The sequence below is a fragment of the Labrus mixtus genome, chromosome 21, assembly GCF_963584025.1.
Source record: "Labrus mixtus chromosome 21, fLabMix1.1, whole genome shotgun sequence".
Taxonomy (NCBI): Eukaryota; Metazoa; Chordata; class Actinopteri; order Labriformes; family Labridae; genus Labrus; species Labrus mixtus.
In genome coordinates this window covers 23978271-23996346 of record NC_083632.1, presented here as the reverse complement: position 1 = coordinate 23996346, position 18076 = coordinate 23978271, and the positions used below count along the sequence as shown (strand labels likewise).

General features: G+C 38.1%; 2 protein-coding genes across 2 annotated transcripts; one reads left to right on the top strand and one right to left on the bottom strand.

Annotated features, from left to right (window-relative positions):
- Positions 1–413: 413 nt before the first annotated feature.
- On the bottom strand, positions 414–3961 carry LOC132955008 (stonustoxin subunit beta-like). The gene is made up of 5 exons (XM_061027608.1): positions 3780–3961; positions 1651–1683; positions 1467–1529; positions 1238–1380; positions 414–916 (listed from the first exon to the last, which is right to left on the bottom strand). The coding sequence occupies exons 1-5, from the start codon at positions 3826–3828 to the stop codon at positions 488–490; spliced, it is 717 nt and encodes a 238-aa protein (XP_060883591.1). The 5' UTR covers positions 3829–3961; the 3' UTR covers positions 414–487.
- Positions 3962–8103: 4142 nt separating this feature from the next.
- Positions 8104–10536, top strand: LOC132955273 (tripartite motif-containing protein 16-like protein). Its single transcript, XM_061028058.1, has 4 exons — positions 8104–9146; positions 9571–9633; positions 9734–9876; positions 9959–10536. The coding sequence occupies exons 1-4, from the start codon at positions 9095–9097 to the stop codon at positions 10385–10387; spliced, it is 687 nt and encodes a 228-aa protein (XP_060884041.1). The 5' UTR covers positions 8104–9094; the 3' UTR covers positions 10388–10536.
- Positions 10537–18076: the final 7540 nt, after the last annotated feature.

Sequence of the window (18076 nt, the reverse complement as noted above, 5' to 3'; positions counted from 1 at the left end):
TCCACTTTGTTAACATGATAAAATGTCTCAAAGTAATCTGCTAATACCAAACCAAGACAAAATGTGTGTTGCTCTTAAGTCATTGTTTTACTTATTATTCACACTTTTGCAAATGTAACATTCTTTATACATCTATACCAAACTAGATAACCTTACACAGTGTTATCAAACAATAACAATGAAGGAATACAAATACATACATATAGCTTTGAGTGGTCCAGTGGGTTAAGGAAAGTCTAAAAACAGTAGAGGGTTGAGTCCCAACTTATCTCATCCTTGATTGTTCTTTAATCAAAACACACCTACATATGTTTTAAAGATAATGCTGTGTGCAAAGGATTTATGCAGCCTAAATCATGCTGGTTATTGTTTTAATGGCATGGAAGACAAAGTTAACCTTACCATGTTGCTGCCTCAATGATAGCTTTAATAATATAGAAACAGATAGTTTCACCTTATAATATGAAAATATAAGTATAGTCAGAATTTATTCCTCCTGCTTTACAATCAAACAGTGTGACTGTGTCCCCACCCAGAAACCTGGTATCATCTTCTCCTTAAAGGTGCTCTTAATCTGCTGCAAAAGTTTAACCTCCTTCCCCCCTGTGCTCTCCTCTCCCTCCTTCACCTCCTCCACAGCGTAGAAATTTAGGACACCAGTAGGCTGGTCAAGGTAAACACCAATTGTGGAGGACTTTGAAACATCTGGGATCTCTACACTCTGGCTGTTATGCCAGGCATAATAGCTCGAGCCGCTCCAGCCCAGACCCCAGGACTCCTCGTTTTCACCCAGGCCGCAGGCTCCTTGGCTGTTCCTCCTCCCTGCTCGCTCGTACGCCACCCCAATCACCACCCATCCTGTGTACTCGGCCTCCCAGTAGCCTCTGAAGCCCAGGATGCCTTCGTTGCAGAGAACCTTTTGGAAAAGGGATGAGAAGGACTGCATGAATCAGAGGTGAGGTAATCTAACATAAAGTGTGATTTATTGTAGCTGCCACTTCGGAGAATTTAGAGCAGCTTCGCTTTCTCCGCGTTGCAATGCCAAACCAGTTGCCTCCAGATTTAAATAAACACTGGGGGGGGGGGGGGTTGGGCTTAGGTCCATAAAACTGTTGCCTGGGTTTCACAATCTTGTAAAACTCCTCCAGCTCTGGCGGTGATGGCAAGTTCTTGGCACATGAAAAACTTCTTCTTTTTTTTTTTAAATTCATACTTTATTCATATCTTCATATTTTACCTGTGGTGCGTACTCGTATCGCTCTGGTCTATCCAAGACAGGACAAGTGACCTCATCCGTCATTCGGGCCACCTTTGTCCCGCCCTCTGTGATCCAAAGCATCTTATTTGCTGTTTTGTCATCCAGGGAAAGGTTAAACCAGTCTGAAAACATAGAAACACACAATGATTTAGAGAAAATAATGTGTTCAGACCAAAGAACAAGATGGGTAAGATTGTAAGAATCTTACGTTTGATGAGATCAGCTCTGCATGTCGGTTCAGGAATATTTGGCTCATATGATGGTATCTTCTCTGAGAAGATCATGTCAGAACAACAACAGTGAAATGTCAGACAAGGTCAGGAAAACTCTGAATAAAAGAGAATTGTGTCTATCCTTTTAACTTTTAACATGTACAAAGGTTGCTGTATTACCTGTGGGTTTGTTTCCAGTTTTGGATTTTTTTCCTACATAAAGGGAAAAAAATGGAGACAAAAATTTGTTTTTGCAACAGTAACCTATATTCAAGGCCACATACTTGGCTGTTATAAATCCTACAGTACAGACAGCGGTATGTGTCAGGTGTGTCTCAACTTCTGATGAAGTGAGACACTTAGAAAACTTGTGGTTATATTTAGAAAACCATCTGCCTCTGTCACATCATCACATCAGCAAGTTCATGCTTTTGTGGAGCCATCGGTTGATTCATGCCAGGCAGCGAGGAAGATCTGGACACCTCTCATGCTGCAGGGGTCGAGTGCGGTCACCCTGGAGTACAGAGTGTGAAGCCCAGAGGTAGTTAATCAGGTAAGAAGAGCGGGATGATGTGCTAGCTAAGGCCAGATAAGTTCAGATATATCCAACATGTTTCCATTGGCGTTTAAAACAACAAGGGAGCATAGAGTCAGCAAAGTTTACAAATAACGTGCTTGAAAAGGCTAAAATAAGAGTTACTTTAAAGTGTATTGAACTTAAGCTGCAACATAAGCAACTTATTCATCCATAAACATAAAAATATAGATAATTAAAGGAGCGATGAATAATTAGTCTATTAGCATTAACTTTTCAAATTAAGCTTAGCTAATGGCTTCCTTGTGCATTCCTAGAAATAAAGATTGATTGACTTTTCCTATAAAGTAATTGATTTATTACAGTTGCATAACAATCTTAAGCCCTTGTGCCAATTGAGTAACTGAATCTTTGGTATCATGTGTAAGTCTGCAGTCTCCAGATGGAGATCAAAAAGAATAGACACCTAATCCTGTCAGCATTAAGATGTCAACATCGACTAACATAACGTGTGTGTTTTATTTATACCAACAAGACACCATCACATCCAAAATAAATGACCTGTTTTGTTCGCACATCAGCATCATCTCTGAAAGGGTGAGCCTTGGCAGGCAGGGAAAACTACAAAGTTCCTGACTTTGACGGAAATAAACCGTAGGAATGTTTTTGTAGGTTCTGTAGATGTAAGAGTTCAAGGTGAGGCTGCACTCGACAAGAACAAGTAAATCTAAATGTCATAATTTCGCCCATTTTTTCAAACCAAACACCTATTTTTACGCCACTCAGTATGCATGTCAGATCCCAGTGAGCTAATATTTATCTCTATGTTGACTGGAGGTTGACAGACGGCATGTAGGAATGTTAAACCACCTGTCTGGATTTAGCACAAGGTGATGGAAGGAACTGCCCTGTTTGGCTTCATTACAGCTTGATACAATACAAAACATTAAAGCTTTAAAGCTGCCTCAAACCCCAACGGTGCCGACCTGCATAGGGCGTGTTAGTCAAGTTAAGAAGGGATTTGAATAAATATTTTGATAATGGGTTATTACATGCACTCATTGTATTTTTAGATTAAAGTGAGTGAGAAGAATTGCATCAAAGTTGTTTTTGAACTTGATTCCTATCATTTAAAGCTACTAACACAGTATAGTACATATAAAATAAAACTAAAGTCAACTCTATTTTAAATGACAATAAAGTAGCTGTGAGACGTCTATACTCCATGTCATGTTATAATAACAGTTTTAAGTCCTTGAATTAATACTAGATGATATGTATTATTGCAGCGAATGCTTACTGAAGACACAGTCTGAATCATAGTATACACACAGCTTAAATATATAGACATTGTGAAATTTTTAAAAATGCAGATAATGTTGACACTGTAAGAGCCGCTCTCCCATGCAGTAAAACCATGACATGCCCTTCATTATGACAAGCATGAAATTCAGCCAATGAAATATGGAGCTTTGCACACAGACATCTGTATAGACACTTACACAAAACGCAGCAGACACAGGCTGAGGTTATTAAATCAGTCATTTTAAAGCTTTGCTGTATAAATAATAATATCTGCATTACAACCATCAATTTATATCCCTACTGCAATAACAAGTAAAGGTTAAATTTGACAGAAAAAAGATTGAGATTCAATTATGAAACATTTGGAATGGATATGCTCTCGCAAAATCAATAGAAAAACAAAAAAAAAAATCGTAGGATAAAATTCCAGCATGGATGAATTGTGAAAAAAAAAGAAAATAAATGTCACCTTTTTCTGATGTCCGAGTGTCAGATATGATCATGGTGGGGGTGGGCATGTTGATAATGTCTCTTTAAGCTTTTCCAGTTAGGCTGTCTGATGAATGAGGCGTCCCTGGAGGCTCCTCTGGGAGATCCCTTGGTGGCACTCTTATATAGCTTTAATTTAGGACATAGGGGAAGGATGCAGGTGGCGTGGAAGTGAACGTGAGATTAAAGTAAGGAGGGGTTAAGGTGAGTGGCTTGTAACTGGACCTGTGTGTGTATACAATTTTCCTTAAAAAGGTTGGATGGATGCTTCGATTTGTCTGTGGGTGACTCCCTGTTACCAGGAAAACCCCACCCACTTGCACCATACATCTCTACCACTGATCTTCCCACATTGCACAGTGACAGCAATGATGCATTGATGGTGGATATAGTTGATGTATTCAAACACACAAACACACACACACACACACACACACACACACACACACACACACACACACACACACACACACACACACACACACACACACACACTGAGAATGCAGCTGCAAAGATTTCAATCTTCATTGGAGAGTTCCTGCTGTCAACCGCTAAGCAGTATGTTGTTTAACATGAACAAAGGCATGTCATAATGTTAAAGTACGATTATGTAACTTTTTAAAAACATTTTTGAAACAAAAATTAATTTCATTCTTTATTTTAGAGGAATTATCTATATGATGACATAACGTATTTAAGAATCTCCTGCAGGGTAATTAATTAAACATCGTTATCTTCCTCAATTCTTTCATTAAACATTCATTCATGTTCATTTCATTAATCAAGCCTTCATTTATTAAACTGTAGTCATATCCTGAGATAATGTGATTTACAAATGAATTTCAATATGTATACAAATCTCTCTGTCCAACTCAATTTTATAGAAAGTTTCTAAGAAAAAATATCTAAATATCTTAATAACTTGTTTAATATTAATTTGTACTTTTCACAAAATCCCATGGCAACCTTCAGTCATCAATAAACTGCTAAATAAATACTTTTAAAGTATTTACTAGACTTGGAACCAGATAAATCTGCAGGCTCAATTTTAATTGCCCTGGCACATGCTTCCTGTTCCTATCCAGTTCCAGACAGATTTCCCTCTGACCTGATTCAGGTCAGACCAATCACTACTGGGTATCTATTGACTGTCTGTCAGAGGAGCCCGGTTGTGGAAGCTTTGAACACTAGAAGATTGCCAGGCCTGGACTGGCAGTCTTACAATTTAGCAATTTCCAGATGGGTGGGTCCATCCAGTGTGTCCCAAGGCAACAACCAGCAATGAGAAAAAATAAAAAGATATGCGAAAAAGAATAGGCCGGTCTCCTTGGTTACATCAAATTTGTCCATATGGCTCCTTTAAAAACAAGGCAGGATTAAAAACATTGAAAGCCCTTCTAGTGGATCCATCCATGTAATGTCAAGGGTTCAGGTGAAAATAGTAACATTACATTAAGAAAAATAGCACAAAGTTGAGTTCACTATTGCATCAGAATAATACAAAATAAAACTGTGGATTTGGTCATTTATTGAGTATTCACTACCAAATCATATTTTAAACTTGGGTTGCACACTCAATCACAATTTGGTTTTAAACTCAGTAGGAACATTCACAATAAACACATCATAAAAGTTTTGATTGATCCCAATAAATAAGACCAATTATTTTTATAATTTAGAATTGGCAGGACAGTATGTGAACATTTTACCAATTGGATGAAGACCTGTGTATAGTGGCTTCTTTCATATAATTTCCATGCAGTCAGATTACACCAAAGCTAGTTACGACCCACTGAGCTCTAGCTTGGATTCCAACATTGAAATTAGTTTTTTGTTTTTTTAAAGAAAGTGTGAAACTGGGTCTGTCAATCCAAGACATATTTTCAACCATTTTTCATCCGCCTTAAATACATTTATAACATTAAATACAATAGTTTTCCTGACAATTTGATGGTTTGATCATTTTTACATTTAGGCATTGACAGAGTGGAAAAAAAATGATGATTGTAGTGCGATTTCTCCAGACTTAGTTCCAACCCATTCGATTTTTCCATACAAAAATGTTAAAAAAAAGGCCCTTTATGAGTTGAATCAATTATGAGTTGTAATCAGTCAATCTTATTTGATTAGCCCTGATTCATTACAAATGTTATCTAAGACACACTTTACCAAAAGACTGTACTCTTTATTGATTTTTTTACAGAGAGCTCCCCATTAATTCACCATCAGTACAGCACTACAGCATAAACAGTGGTAAGGAAAAACTGCTTTTAAGAGGCATAAATCCCAAGCAGAACCAGACTCCTGTTGTACCGCCTTCTGCCGCAGCGGTGTTGGGCTTATGCTGCTACTCTGTGATATTAACAAGAAGGTTCAAGACATGGTAGAGAGATTTTAAAGCATTCCCAACATGAGTACAGCAATGACTACCTAGGCATATAGACCCTTTGGAGCTGACGTAGCTACTTAGTCCCTGACAGGAGAAGGTCTTTCTGGAAATGTTGGTGGCTGACAGTGCAGAGCCTCCGACTTGAATGCAAGCAGTTGTGAGTTCTTAACCAAGCTACTTCTGAATGAATGTTTTTTTCTTTTGTAACTGACGCACATTGCACAATATGAAATGCATATTGAAAATCCATTGGGACATTTCCCAGTGGCCTGAGGGTCTATTTGGCCTGCAGTGAGCAGTCAATGTGAACACTGAGAGTGGGTGAATAGAATGCAAGCATCATGCAAGTGCAACTCTGGTTGGTTCTGTTGTGGTCAGCGAGTTGCCAGAGTTTCCCGACAATAAGTTTGTGATTGATATCGTTTAAGATAACATCCTAATTGTTGTTTTAACAATGTGCAAAATTACGGTTGCATAATGAGTGCCATACTGGATAGAGTCCACACACATTCACTGCATGTCATCCAGTCTAGTAGGGCAGACTACTACTATCACAACAAGCTAAGATAGCGTAGCTGCCTGCATGACTTAAGTAAAAAATGAGTAAACGAACAGTGCCAGGAGACAGTAAACAAACACCACCAGCCTTAATCCACAATCATTGGCTCATGGGGACTGAGAGGCCTGGGATGGGGTCAAACTCCCAGCCTGAATTATTATCCCAGTCCGCCCCTGCAGCCCAGTAACCTCAATAATGTCACAACTTTGTGCCACTTGACTGAGGGTTCCTCGGTTCATCATAACAGGCTTAGCTACGCTCTTGACCTGCATTATCCCATCAATCATTTACATTCACAAATACTTGAATGAACATGGCACAGGTTAAAAGAAAGAGCATGTCGCTGGTCGTAAACCCTTTCTTGTGATACGCTCTCCTCTCTCCTGAGGTGTTTACTGCGCCGGCCCCGTGCCAAAACCTCCTGCTGAGAAGGCCTCCTCAGGTTCCTGCCAGCACAAGCAGATGACTGCAGCGCTGATTACAGGGAAACACCTACTAAAGATACCAGAGGACTTTAATGTCAGAACTGTCCTAGACTGACCACTGGGATTACACAAGGATATAGTGAGACAGAGTTTGCATTTCAGTTCTTCCAAACCTCCTCTCAGCAGTTTTAAAACACGGCTGACAGTTGAGTAATCCCTGCAAAAAGGCCGAGCTGTGATCCTTTTGGCTTGTTGATCTGGACGTTCAAGGCCATGACAAACATTCTTTACCTTTAAGAAAGTCTATAAATAAGAAAATGTTTGTTAAGAATGTTTTTTTTTTACTTAATGAAAAAAGGAAAGAAAATCCCATTTTACTTTTGCATGAAGGATATAAGACATAGTTACATGTGAACAAGTGAACCTTTTGTGTCTTTACTTGTTATGTCTTGTACATTTCTAAGTAGTGCTTTTTCTTCAATCATTATTTGTACAGCGCCAATCCACAACAGGTGTTAACTCGAGACTCTTATCAAAAGGGATAGGGGGAGATCCTGTTGTCCACCCTTCCTTGCCGCTGAGGTGGAGGTCGGAGCAGGCCGTGCATGAATGAGTATGGCTGTGGTTGTGGGGACGACACAGTCCAAAGTTGGTGGCTGGGCGTCAGAAGTTTTTGTTTGTTAATAATAAAGCAAGATGAGATATTTTGTCGAACAGAACAGTCAAATGTGTGATTGATTGAGGACCTCTGCTGTGGAAATTTAAAAAACAGTTTGGCAGTGTGCAGTGAATCACTTTCACCCTGTGGCAGTAGGTGTAACAGACTTTCTGCTTATGATAGAGTTGTTCCGTATCATATCGTTCACGATAATACTGATATATTTTTTATATGATAAAAATCTAAGAATATCCTGATAATATTGTAGTGAATCCAAATTGTTACGCGTACAACAAGCATGGCAGAAAGTGAAAGAAGCGGCTCCACGGTGGATGAGTTAGTTCCAAAAATGGGCGTGACTTCAGTAGTGTGGAATCGGTTTGATTACAACAGCTCAGACGTACAACAAACCACAGTAATATGTAAGAAGTGCAAGAAGGCTGTAACAACAAACCCATCAAACTTACTTCACCACCTCTAGCCTGAGCACTCAAAGGAGCACAATAACAATGTGCTTAAATGATATGCTATTAAAATTAATAAATACAAAATTAATATTTTCTATATATTTTTCAGTCATTTATCTCAAAACCACAAAGAAATATTGTGATATACTTTCAGGGCCATATTGCAGACCCCTAGCTGATGATGTTAATTGCATTTCTAGGTAATAAAGAGGCATCAGTATTCATTCAAGTTTTTTTCCAAACCACTTAAAACTCCACAGAAGCTTTAAAGAGAGGAAAAACAATGAAAATTACAATTACAATCGAGAGGTCAAATCAAGCAACTCTTAGTGTATAACAAGAGATGAACTTCTAACACCTAATTAACCATCTTATCTCTCCATCACATCCATAAAAGGCATTGTCTTTACAATCTTACATAACCCTTTATTCTTTAAAGGATCACCACATTCCTGAAAAAGGTATCTCCAAATATGAGTGTTTGACTCCAAAGAGACTACAGGATAATTGTTGAAGTAAATTCAGATCTCCTCAGATAAACATGGGTCAGCGGGTCAGGGGCGGTGGGGCGGTGCTGCCCAGCACATCCGGCAAGCTCCGTGGCACGCCCATTACTGAGCTCATTATCTCTACATACCTTACCAAAAGTTCTCTGAGAGATCCCAAAGGGGCCTCCAAAACCTTTAATACCCCCTTTTCCTGGGTGTATATAAAGAAGGCATTTGCATCACTGCGGCAGAATGCTGCTGCTAGACGCTAACATTTAGGGAACCCGGACACGACACTGAGCGATAAAGATGACAACCAGTGCTCCTGATAAAAGAATCCTGCCTGCCACTGGCAGACCTGGTGAGTGATCAATTCTTTTATTAACTATCAGCAGATTATACATGTCTGCATGCTCTTTAGATTACTGCAGAATTACAAACTTGTGGTAGTTTGATGGAATGTTTTTCAATGAGTTTTCTTGAGCCATAATGCATACTAGTGAAGGTTTTATATACTTAAGAATTAAATCAGTGAGGTTAACTTTGACAGCTTGAACTGTTTTTAATCAAAGAAACTGACACTTCTTTTAAAAGCAGGTTTGAATACTGAAAGTATAAAATGTCTATAAATCAAAACCAAAGTATCAAATTAACACAGAATAACTGTTTAACTTTATTGTTTTGTATTTTTCAGTTCAGGTTTTAAATAGTAAAAAGTAAAAGAACTACCTAAAAGCCACTGCTTCTCCATGTCGCTGTATAATGCTGTCACTCTCTTCAAGCAGAAAATATCCCAGAGTATGATCCTAACATCCCTGAGCCCACATGCAGAGCTGATCTTCTAAAATGTAAGAAAAACAAAACAAAAAAGCCTACAAACTTTTTTCCTCACTCATGATGTGAGAATTAGCTTTTCTTTCTGATTGTCAAATCTTCCACATCTACCAGATTGGATCAAGCTGTCTTTTGATGACAAGACAGCCAATAAGATGTTGTGGATCACAGAGGGTGGAACCAAGGTGTCGCGAAAGACTGATGATGTCACTTGTCCCGTCCTGGATAGACCTGAGAGATATGAACACGCCCCCCAGGTTGGTTTTAAGTACCAAATTCAGACATTACATTCCTTTTTTCATCCTTAAATGACTTAATTACTCCTTTTCTTTCTTTAAGGTTCTCTGCAAGGAAGGTATCCAAGGCTTCCGAGCTTACTGGGAGGTGAAATATTCAGGATGGGTGGTGGTCGGAGTAGCCTACGAGGGGGCAGGAAGGAGGGGGAGTGACGGACCATGCGGGCTAGGAGAAAATGAACAGTCCTGGGGTCTAGGCTGGGGTGGATCCCACTACCAAGTGTGGTCTAATGGCGTCAGCACAGAAATCTGGGCTGTACCCCAGTGCTTCACCATCGGGGTGTACCTTGACCATCCAGCTGGTGTAATCAAGTTTTACGCAGTCAATGATGTGATGGAGGGAGAAGAGAGCGGAGGCACACAGGAGATCAGGCTGCTGCAGCAGATAAAATGCTCCTTTAAGGGTAGGATGATGGCGGGTATCTGGGTCGGACAAAAGTCATCATGTGTCTTAGTCAAGCATGAGGAGTAGTATAAAATGAGTCAGATTTCCTTTAACCATTATATTACATTTCCATTTGAATCTCGTTTACAATAAAATAAAAACTGAAACATGTCAAATCTGCAGATTATCATATTTTAGAAAAATGCATGGATAAAAATCTTTGTATATAGAAAAATGAAGATGCTGCTATTAGTCGAATCATTTGTGTATCATTAACATGTTATTTTACCAAAACTCAATGTACAGTAAAATCATGTTTATTGGTGTCATAAATCTTGTAACATAGTGTGTTGTATTTTCTGTAAGAAAAGTTATGTTCTTTCATTTTTAAGTCAGTATTCTGTTTTTCTTCATTTAAATGAAATAAAGTTGTAATTCCACATACAACATGAGTGTAAAAGTGTGAATTGTCTTTTATTATATAGGTACCTCCTTTATGTAGTCACATTAATATGTTACTTAATTTATGATTTAATGAACATTACACGGGTAGTCCATGGAATCTTATTGCTATCAGTGTCACTCATTTTGAAATGTTATCCACAAACATGCAGACAAATCAGCTGAAGCAACTAAAAGGTCAGCCACAACATCTACAGATTCTCTAGGATTGTAGCAGTGCTAAAGTTGATGCAACATCCAAATATTTTCGAAACCAACTGTGACAGTTTTTTATTGAATTTCACACTTTCCAGATAGCTCTGGAAAATATTTTGAAGAGAGGACAAACAGGACTTGGTTTTGGACTCCTGCGTCGCTTTGCATTATGCTGGGGCGATAAGTCATGATTTATAAATACAAGCTTACAGCATAGCAACGTTTATCCATCAACGTTATGTGAAGCATTCAAAATGTACTTTACCTTCAGCTGCTCTGGATCTTTCATTCTTCACCTTCCCCTGTTAACACTGAGCCGGTGAGCCACAGGATTACACTGGAGGCATGAAAGCAGATCCTTAATAAACAGGATCCCATGTAAGCTCACATACAGGCTAAATGAGGGCGTATCAATGGAGGAGCGCTGATGTCATGCAAGACAGATGATGTAGAACAAAACAAGTTCAATTGGAATTTGTTTTTTTGTGGGCTTTTTACAATATTGGACTGACAAGCTCAGAAATGAGTTTTCCACAACCTGCAGACACAACTGAACATGTGACAAAGAAAATAGCAGTGAATAATTATACATCCAAAAAAAATATTGTATGTATGATTGAGGTAACAGAAGGCCGTATTTACATCACATACACTAATGATTTTTGCAACAGAATGTGTGATACACTACTCAGAGAAACTAAAGAAATGGACATCATTTTACATCTTTTTATAACCAAGACACTAAAGCAAAAGTAAAATAGTGCAGGGTTGTATTTGTTCAATATGAGACAGGAGACATCATGTAGCAATCACAATCCTTACAACAAAAATATCTAGCTCCACAAAATACAACTTTCATGGTTGACCTTGTTGTTAAAGTACTGCATGTGTGCAGTGGCGCACTTATGGCAAAGCATTTGCTGCTCTGAGCTTTGAATAATTTTAAATTTCAGAAAAAAAGTTTAGACTTTTCAATACAGTTTGTAATGATGAATAAATACCCCAATCCCATGATTCCTTTCATAACGATTAGAAATATTTATTTAATTCTCTCTTCCTTGTGCAAGACTGCATTTTCATGTTAAGAGACACTTCAGTAAAGGGTTTTTATTTTTCTGTTGAGAAGCCACCCCCTCATCCTCTATGCAAGGAAAACTTTGTCTTTGGCTCCCCCCACTGGCTCACACCAGTATAACAACAAGTTGAGCCAACATGTGCCTCGCTAGAAATACCCTGAGGACTTCCTCACTTGTTAGACCACCCACTGTCCAGTTATTTAGGGGATTTCATCATTGGGTCACATCAACTGTATTTGCAGTTTTCTATTTCAGCTGTTTCTTTCCCAGGATTTATTCAGGTTAACCAAAACAGAAAAACTGTAGTGTCCCTCTGAGTTTTAACGGCTGTTGAATGTCATTCAGTTTGTTTTATTTATTTTATTTTTTTATTTAGCCTTTATTTAACCAGGTTGGTCCCATTGTGATTAAAAACCTCTTTTTCAAGGGAGACCTGGCCAAGACAGGCAGCAGCAAAAACACAAAGTTACAGAAGGAAATACAAAGAGAGGCAAGGTACAATTTACAAAGCACAACATTTTGGATTAAAATAGAACCATCTATGAGTCATATCTTGGAATCAGTTGTTCAAACAGCCGAGCTAAAACATCGACATCCTATAGAATCTGCTTCCATGTCTTTCATTTTAGATTTAAAAACATTCAAGGACACCAGCTCCTTGAGCTTTAAGTCATTCTGCAACAGATTCCAGGCTGAGGGTGCAGAATACCCAAAAGCCCTTTTCCCAATTTCTGTCCAAGCTTTTGGGACAGAGAGCATAAAGAGGTCCTGAGAACGCAAAGAATACTGTCCGGTACTTCTCTGCATTATAAAAACGCATAGGGAGGAAGCAGACCAAGAATTGCCTTATGTATCAAGGTGTACCAGTGTATGAGCCTACGGGTCTCCAAAGCGGGCCATCCAACCCGAGAGTATAACTCACAATGGTGAGTCAGAGCTCTACAATTTGTAATGAACCTCAAGGATGCATGGTAGGCAGTATCAACCATATGGAGACACTGAACAGAGGCGTGCATGTACAAAAGATCACCATAATCTAAAACAGGTAAAAAAGTTTCAACATTTTTACATTCAAAGAAAAACACAACTTGTTTCTAAAATAAAAATCAAATTTTAGCCTCAGCTTTTTCACACGACACAATTCATGTGGTTTAAAATTAAGGGAGTCATCAATCAAAATACCCAGGTATTTGTAACAGTGTACAACCTCAATTTCCTTTCCATCAACTGTAGAAAGCACAGGAACATTTTGTGACCTGGTCTTTGATCTGATAAAAAACAGAAGCTTGGTCTTATCTGCGTTTAAAACAAGCAGTGTATTTTGAAGGACAACAAAGGCATTTTGCAAACAGCTTGTGCAAGAGATGCAGCACAGCAGTACACAATAGTGTCATCAGCATAAACATGTGATGTAGCATTTGACATATTTTGACCGAGATTATTCACATAAATGGTAAATAAAAGTGGACCTAATACAGAGCCCTGCGGCACACCCTGGACAGCTATAATATCTGAGCATACACCATCATATCTAATGCACTGCGACCGACTGCTAAGATAGTTAGAGAACCAAGCAACAGCTTCTTCTGAGAGTCCTGAGCTCAGAAGTCATGGTCGACTGTGTCAAAAGCTTTAGACAAATCAATAAAAAATGCAGCACAGTGTTGTTTCTTGTCAAGTGCTACAGAAAAGTTGTTCACCACTTTCAGCGCAGCTGTGACAGTGCTATGCCTTATTCTGAAACCTGATTGATAAGGTGATAAAATATCATTGGTGTATAAAAACTCCTTTAGCTGATCACTCATGAGAGATTCAAGGATTTTAACCAGTACTGTTAAATTTGATATAGGCCTATAGTTGTTCAAAATACTTGGGTCACCCCCTTTCAATAAAGGGAGGACAAGTAGGAGGACAGCAGACTTCCATATCCTTGGAATTTCCTTATAAATCACTGTCAGGTTAAAAAGATATGCAAGCGGCTCTGCTACAGAATCAGCTGCTAGCTTCAAGAAATAAGGATCCAACAAGTCTGGTCCTGAAGTTTTTCTAGGATCTAGCTTTTTTAAGGCCTTATGAACATCCTGCACAGAGAAGGGCACAAAATTGAAAGACTGACCAGTATACACTGACACATCAGTACTGGTCTTCACAGATGTAGAGCGAGCTGACTCAAACAGGGATCCAGAAGAAACAAAGTGCTTGTTAAAACAATTAATTAATATCATTTTGTGATGAATAGCAACAGAATCATTCATAACAAAAGTGGGTAAAGCTGGAGAGTTGTTGCTGACAGAAAAGAGATTTTATAACTTTCCAGAATCTCCTCGGGTCATTTAAATTTTTTGTAGTGACAGACGAATAATACTCAGATTTGGTTTTCTTGATAAAAGAGGAACAATTGTTTCTTAGTTCTCTAAAAGTAATCCAATCAGTAGTAGAACCTGTTGCCCTTGCCTTTGCCCAGGCCAGGTTTCGTGCATGAGTAGTTTCTGCGAGTTCATGAGAAAACCAGGGGTTATCACGCCCCTTAACTCTGTTTCTCCTGAAAGGTGCATGTCTATTTAAAATGTGCATAAAGCCATCATTAAAAAGAGTCCATGCCATCTCAACATCAGGGATCTGTTCTATTCTACTCCAGTTCAAACGAAACAAATCATGATTAAACCCCTGTTAATTAAAATGTTTTAGATCCCTCTTTAAAAGTATACAGGGTTTTGATTTAGGGATTTTAGTGTTTCTGTTTGCAGCAACAACACAATAGTCACTCAAATCATTGCAAAAAACACCAACAGCTGAAAATTTCTGAGGAACATTAGTCAAGATCAAATCAATGAGGGTTGATCTCTCAGGGTTTTTATGATTTGGGCGAGTTGGTGAATTAATCAACTGGGTCAGGTTGACAGAGTCACAAAAAGATTTAAAATCATCAGATACTGGCTTGAGCCAATCCCAGTTCAGATCGCCTGTTAAAACAATTTCATTATAGTTTAATCTTGATATAAGTTGCATCAAAGACTGCAACACATCAATCACGGCAGATGGAGGCCCATAACAACCAACAACAGTTAGACTGAAATCCTTAGACATTTCTAAACTCACTGCCCGAGATTCCAGTTGTTTGGGAATCGATTCAGACAGAGTTACCCGAGCATGAAATTTTGATTTAACAAAAATGGCAACACCACTGTCTGTCGGCACGATAAACATTGTATCCATTAATGTTAATATCTTCATCAGTAACTGATTTTGTTAGCCATGTTTCAGATATTACAACAATGTCAGCATCCGTTGATTTCACCCATATCTTAACCATATCCATTTTAATAGCAAGCTGCGCACATTGAGATGAATCATTTTTAGACCAGACAGTGATTTAAAATCAGAAGGTGTCTGAACACAGTGCTGATCAGGGCCCGGGTTTGGTTGCACATTTCCAGATATGAGCAACAGTAAAACAATCAACAATCTCCTTCTAACAACATTACATGAGGAGACCTTCAACATCTCATACTTTGAGTCCGACTGCGAACTCTCATTGAGCGCAAAAACGTCATTTAAAGCCAGAAGGCTTTGAAAATATTTACATTAAGAAGTTTAGCAAAAGCCATTTCCAATGTATAAAAAGTGCATAAAATAGTTTTGGTAGATACATTTTAAACAGAGAAGTGAAAAAAATTCTGTTATAGTTTCAAAACTGAATAAACAACCTGTCCTCTGAGGGAAACTGGGTCCCTGGACCTCCCTCTGATTTCTCCTTCCAGACTGAAACTGCGACAAGGATTCTTTAAAGGGAAAGAATAAAATTAGAACAAAAGCAGCTCCAGCTGGACAATCCTTTCTAAATATTCTCCATATACAAAGAAGTAAAGTAAAAGTATGAAGTAGAACTAGTATGAATAAAAATAAGTCCTGGAAGTCCATGAATTCAGGATGTATGGCAGCAGCTTTATGTGTTAAAATAGTAAAAAAAACAAAAAACATGCTTCAGGCCCATTCTGACAGTCTCACTAAAGTTTCCTTTTATACATTTTCAAATACTGTATATTATACCATTTATACTATGGCCATATTGCCTAGTAGGCCCAGCTAATCATCATTTCTAATTCAATATTTAATCAATAGTCAGTGTCAGTTGAAGCTGAAGCTGAAACAAAGAAAAAGTGACTGTTGATGTTAGCTAACCTTACCATTCTAGTACCACCAGGCAAGCAAGTCAACTTCATTATAGCCCACTTAGTTAACCACATTACAAGAAAATGTTTTGCTTTTTTCCCATTTAGCAACTGTTAAGATCTGTATTTCAAGCTAATGTTAGCTGGCAAATAATTCACTCACTGCGTGTGTGTCTGCCTGCAGTGTTTCTGTGTAATTTCCAAATCTAGCTAACGTTAATCCCACAAATGACTTCAAATTTAGTAAGTGATGGTTTTTGCCTATTCTAACTACCAAAGCAGTAAGGCACTCACCTCTTAATAGACAGGATGGAGATGGATGACAATCTGACAAAGCCAACTCCACTGTCCTTTCAACCATGTGGTCTCAACTTCTGTTTCCCAAAATGCATTGCAAAACTACGGTAAATTACCGTTTTGTTTCCTTCAAGCAATAATACAGTTAAATATTGTTATAAACCGTTATAATACAGTAATGTCCTGTATTCAAACATAACAGGATCATACTGTTGAAATCTCCTCGTAATTTACAGCAATTTCTTAGAGTACAAGATGGCTTTGACAGAAAGGATTGATGTCATTAGCTGTGTATGTACACATCAAAATATAACTATAAATGGGCATTTTCTTCTTCTCTTGGACTCGTTCAATTATTCATTACTTTCCCACGTCAATATCTTGTGCTGAGTAAAATGTGTACTTGTTAGAAGATCCTGAGTGTGTGCCGATGACCATTCTCCCTACATGTCATACCCTAACCCATGTGGTCTGTGTATCACTGTACAGGTTTGGACCATGTGAGGTTTTACCTTGACCAAATGACAGATGATGGACAGGAGTGCGTCAGGCAGCATTCATCAAATGAAGATGACTTCTTAATAAATTCCAAAAGGTCACAAGGTAATGGTGAGCCTGTTACCTTCCATTTATTTCAGAAAAGATGAATGAATTATACTCCTTTACCTTATAAAACTTCATGTCAAAATAATTATCATTTGGAAGTCTCAAGTATTGCCTTGGCACTTATTGTTTCTTTTAGTGTGTACTTGTATCTGTGCACTGAAAGAAAGGAACCTTTACCTATGCCATGCTACCACAACTCTATGGTGTTAATTATTGTGAATATTATTTATGTTATGTACACATCAACCTCATGTCGTTTTCTTCTTTCTTAACTTTATTAAGTAAGTAGAACTTCTCCTTATGGCCACAAGATGGAGCCACCAATTTATGAAAAATGTGCTGAGGGCTACAGCCAGGAATAAAGCTGAAAATCAGCATTTATTTGTTTTATATCATGTAAATATATATTCTTGTTCGAGGCATCAAAACGGATAATAAATGCAGTTGGAGTTATTTACTTTTAATATTACTTTAAAACTTAAACTCTGTATGACTGACTGATCAATTAAAAACAGTATATAGAGTTAACTTCTTAAATTGTGGTGGAATTAAATTGCACTTACAATAAATCATTATAGATTATGTATTCTTTCCATAAGGGAAATATGGATGTCAGAAAACATTTATAATAAGCTATGCATAAAATAACAAATAATGCAATCAATGCTAAAACAAATCAAATCAAGTATAAGTTTATATGATGTCACTGTCCTACATAAATCATCAGCATTTGCATGCACTGCCCACCAGACATTGCATTAATTGGTCAGTTTTTATTATAAATAACCAATCTGTTGCGGTATTCAGGCTATGCTGAATTTCATGTTTAAATCAAGCCATGTACTTGCAGATGGAATAAAAAATAAACAGACCCTTTGCTCCCAGTGCTCTGAAGTTTATGCGAAGGAGCAGCCAGGAAGTATCAGTTCCTCCGTAAGTCAAGAATGATGTTCGTCTTGCGGCACATG

Excerpts from the sequence above, each read along its gene's own strand:
- LOC132955008 (XM_061027608.1), bottom strand. The coding sequence starts at position 3,828 with ATGCCCACCCCCACCATGATCATATCTGACACTCGGACATCAGAAAAA. Across the intron at positions 1,684-3,779 it reads CACTCGGACATCAGAAAAAG|GAAAAAAATCCAAAACTGGA; the intron begins GTGACATTTATT and ends CCCTTTATGTAG. Across the intron at positions 917-1,237 it reads GATACGAGTACGCACCACAG|GTTCTCTGCAACGAAGGCAT; the intron begins GTAAAATATGAA and ends CTTTTCCAAAAG.
- LOC132955273 (XM_061028058.1), top strand. The coding sequence starts at position 9,095 with ATGACAACCAGTGCTCCTGATAAAAGAATCCTGCCTGCCACTGGCAGA. Across the intron at positions 9,147-9,570 it reads GCCTGCCACTGGCAGACCTG|AAAATATCCCAGAGTATGAT; the intron begins GTGAGTGATCAA and ends CTCTTCAAGCAG. Across the intron at positions 9,634-9,733 it reads CAGAGCTGATCTTCTAAAAT|ATTGGATCAAGCTGTCTTTT; the intron begins GTAAGAAAAACA and ends CACATCTACCAG.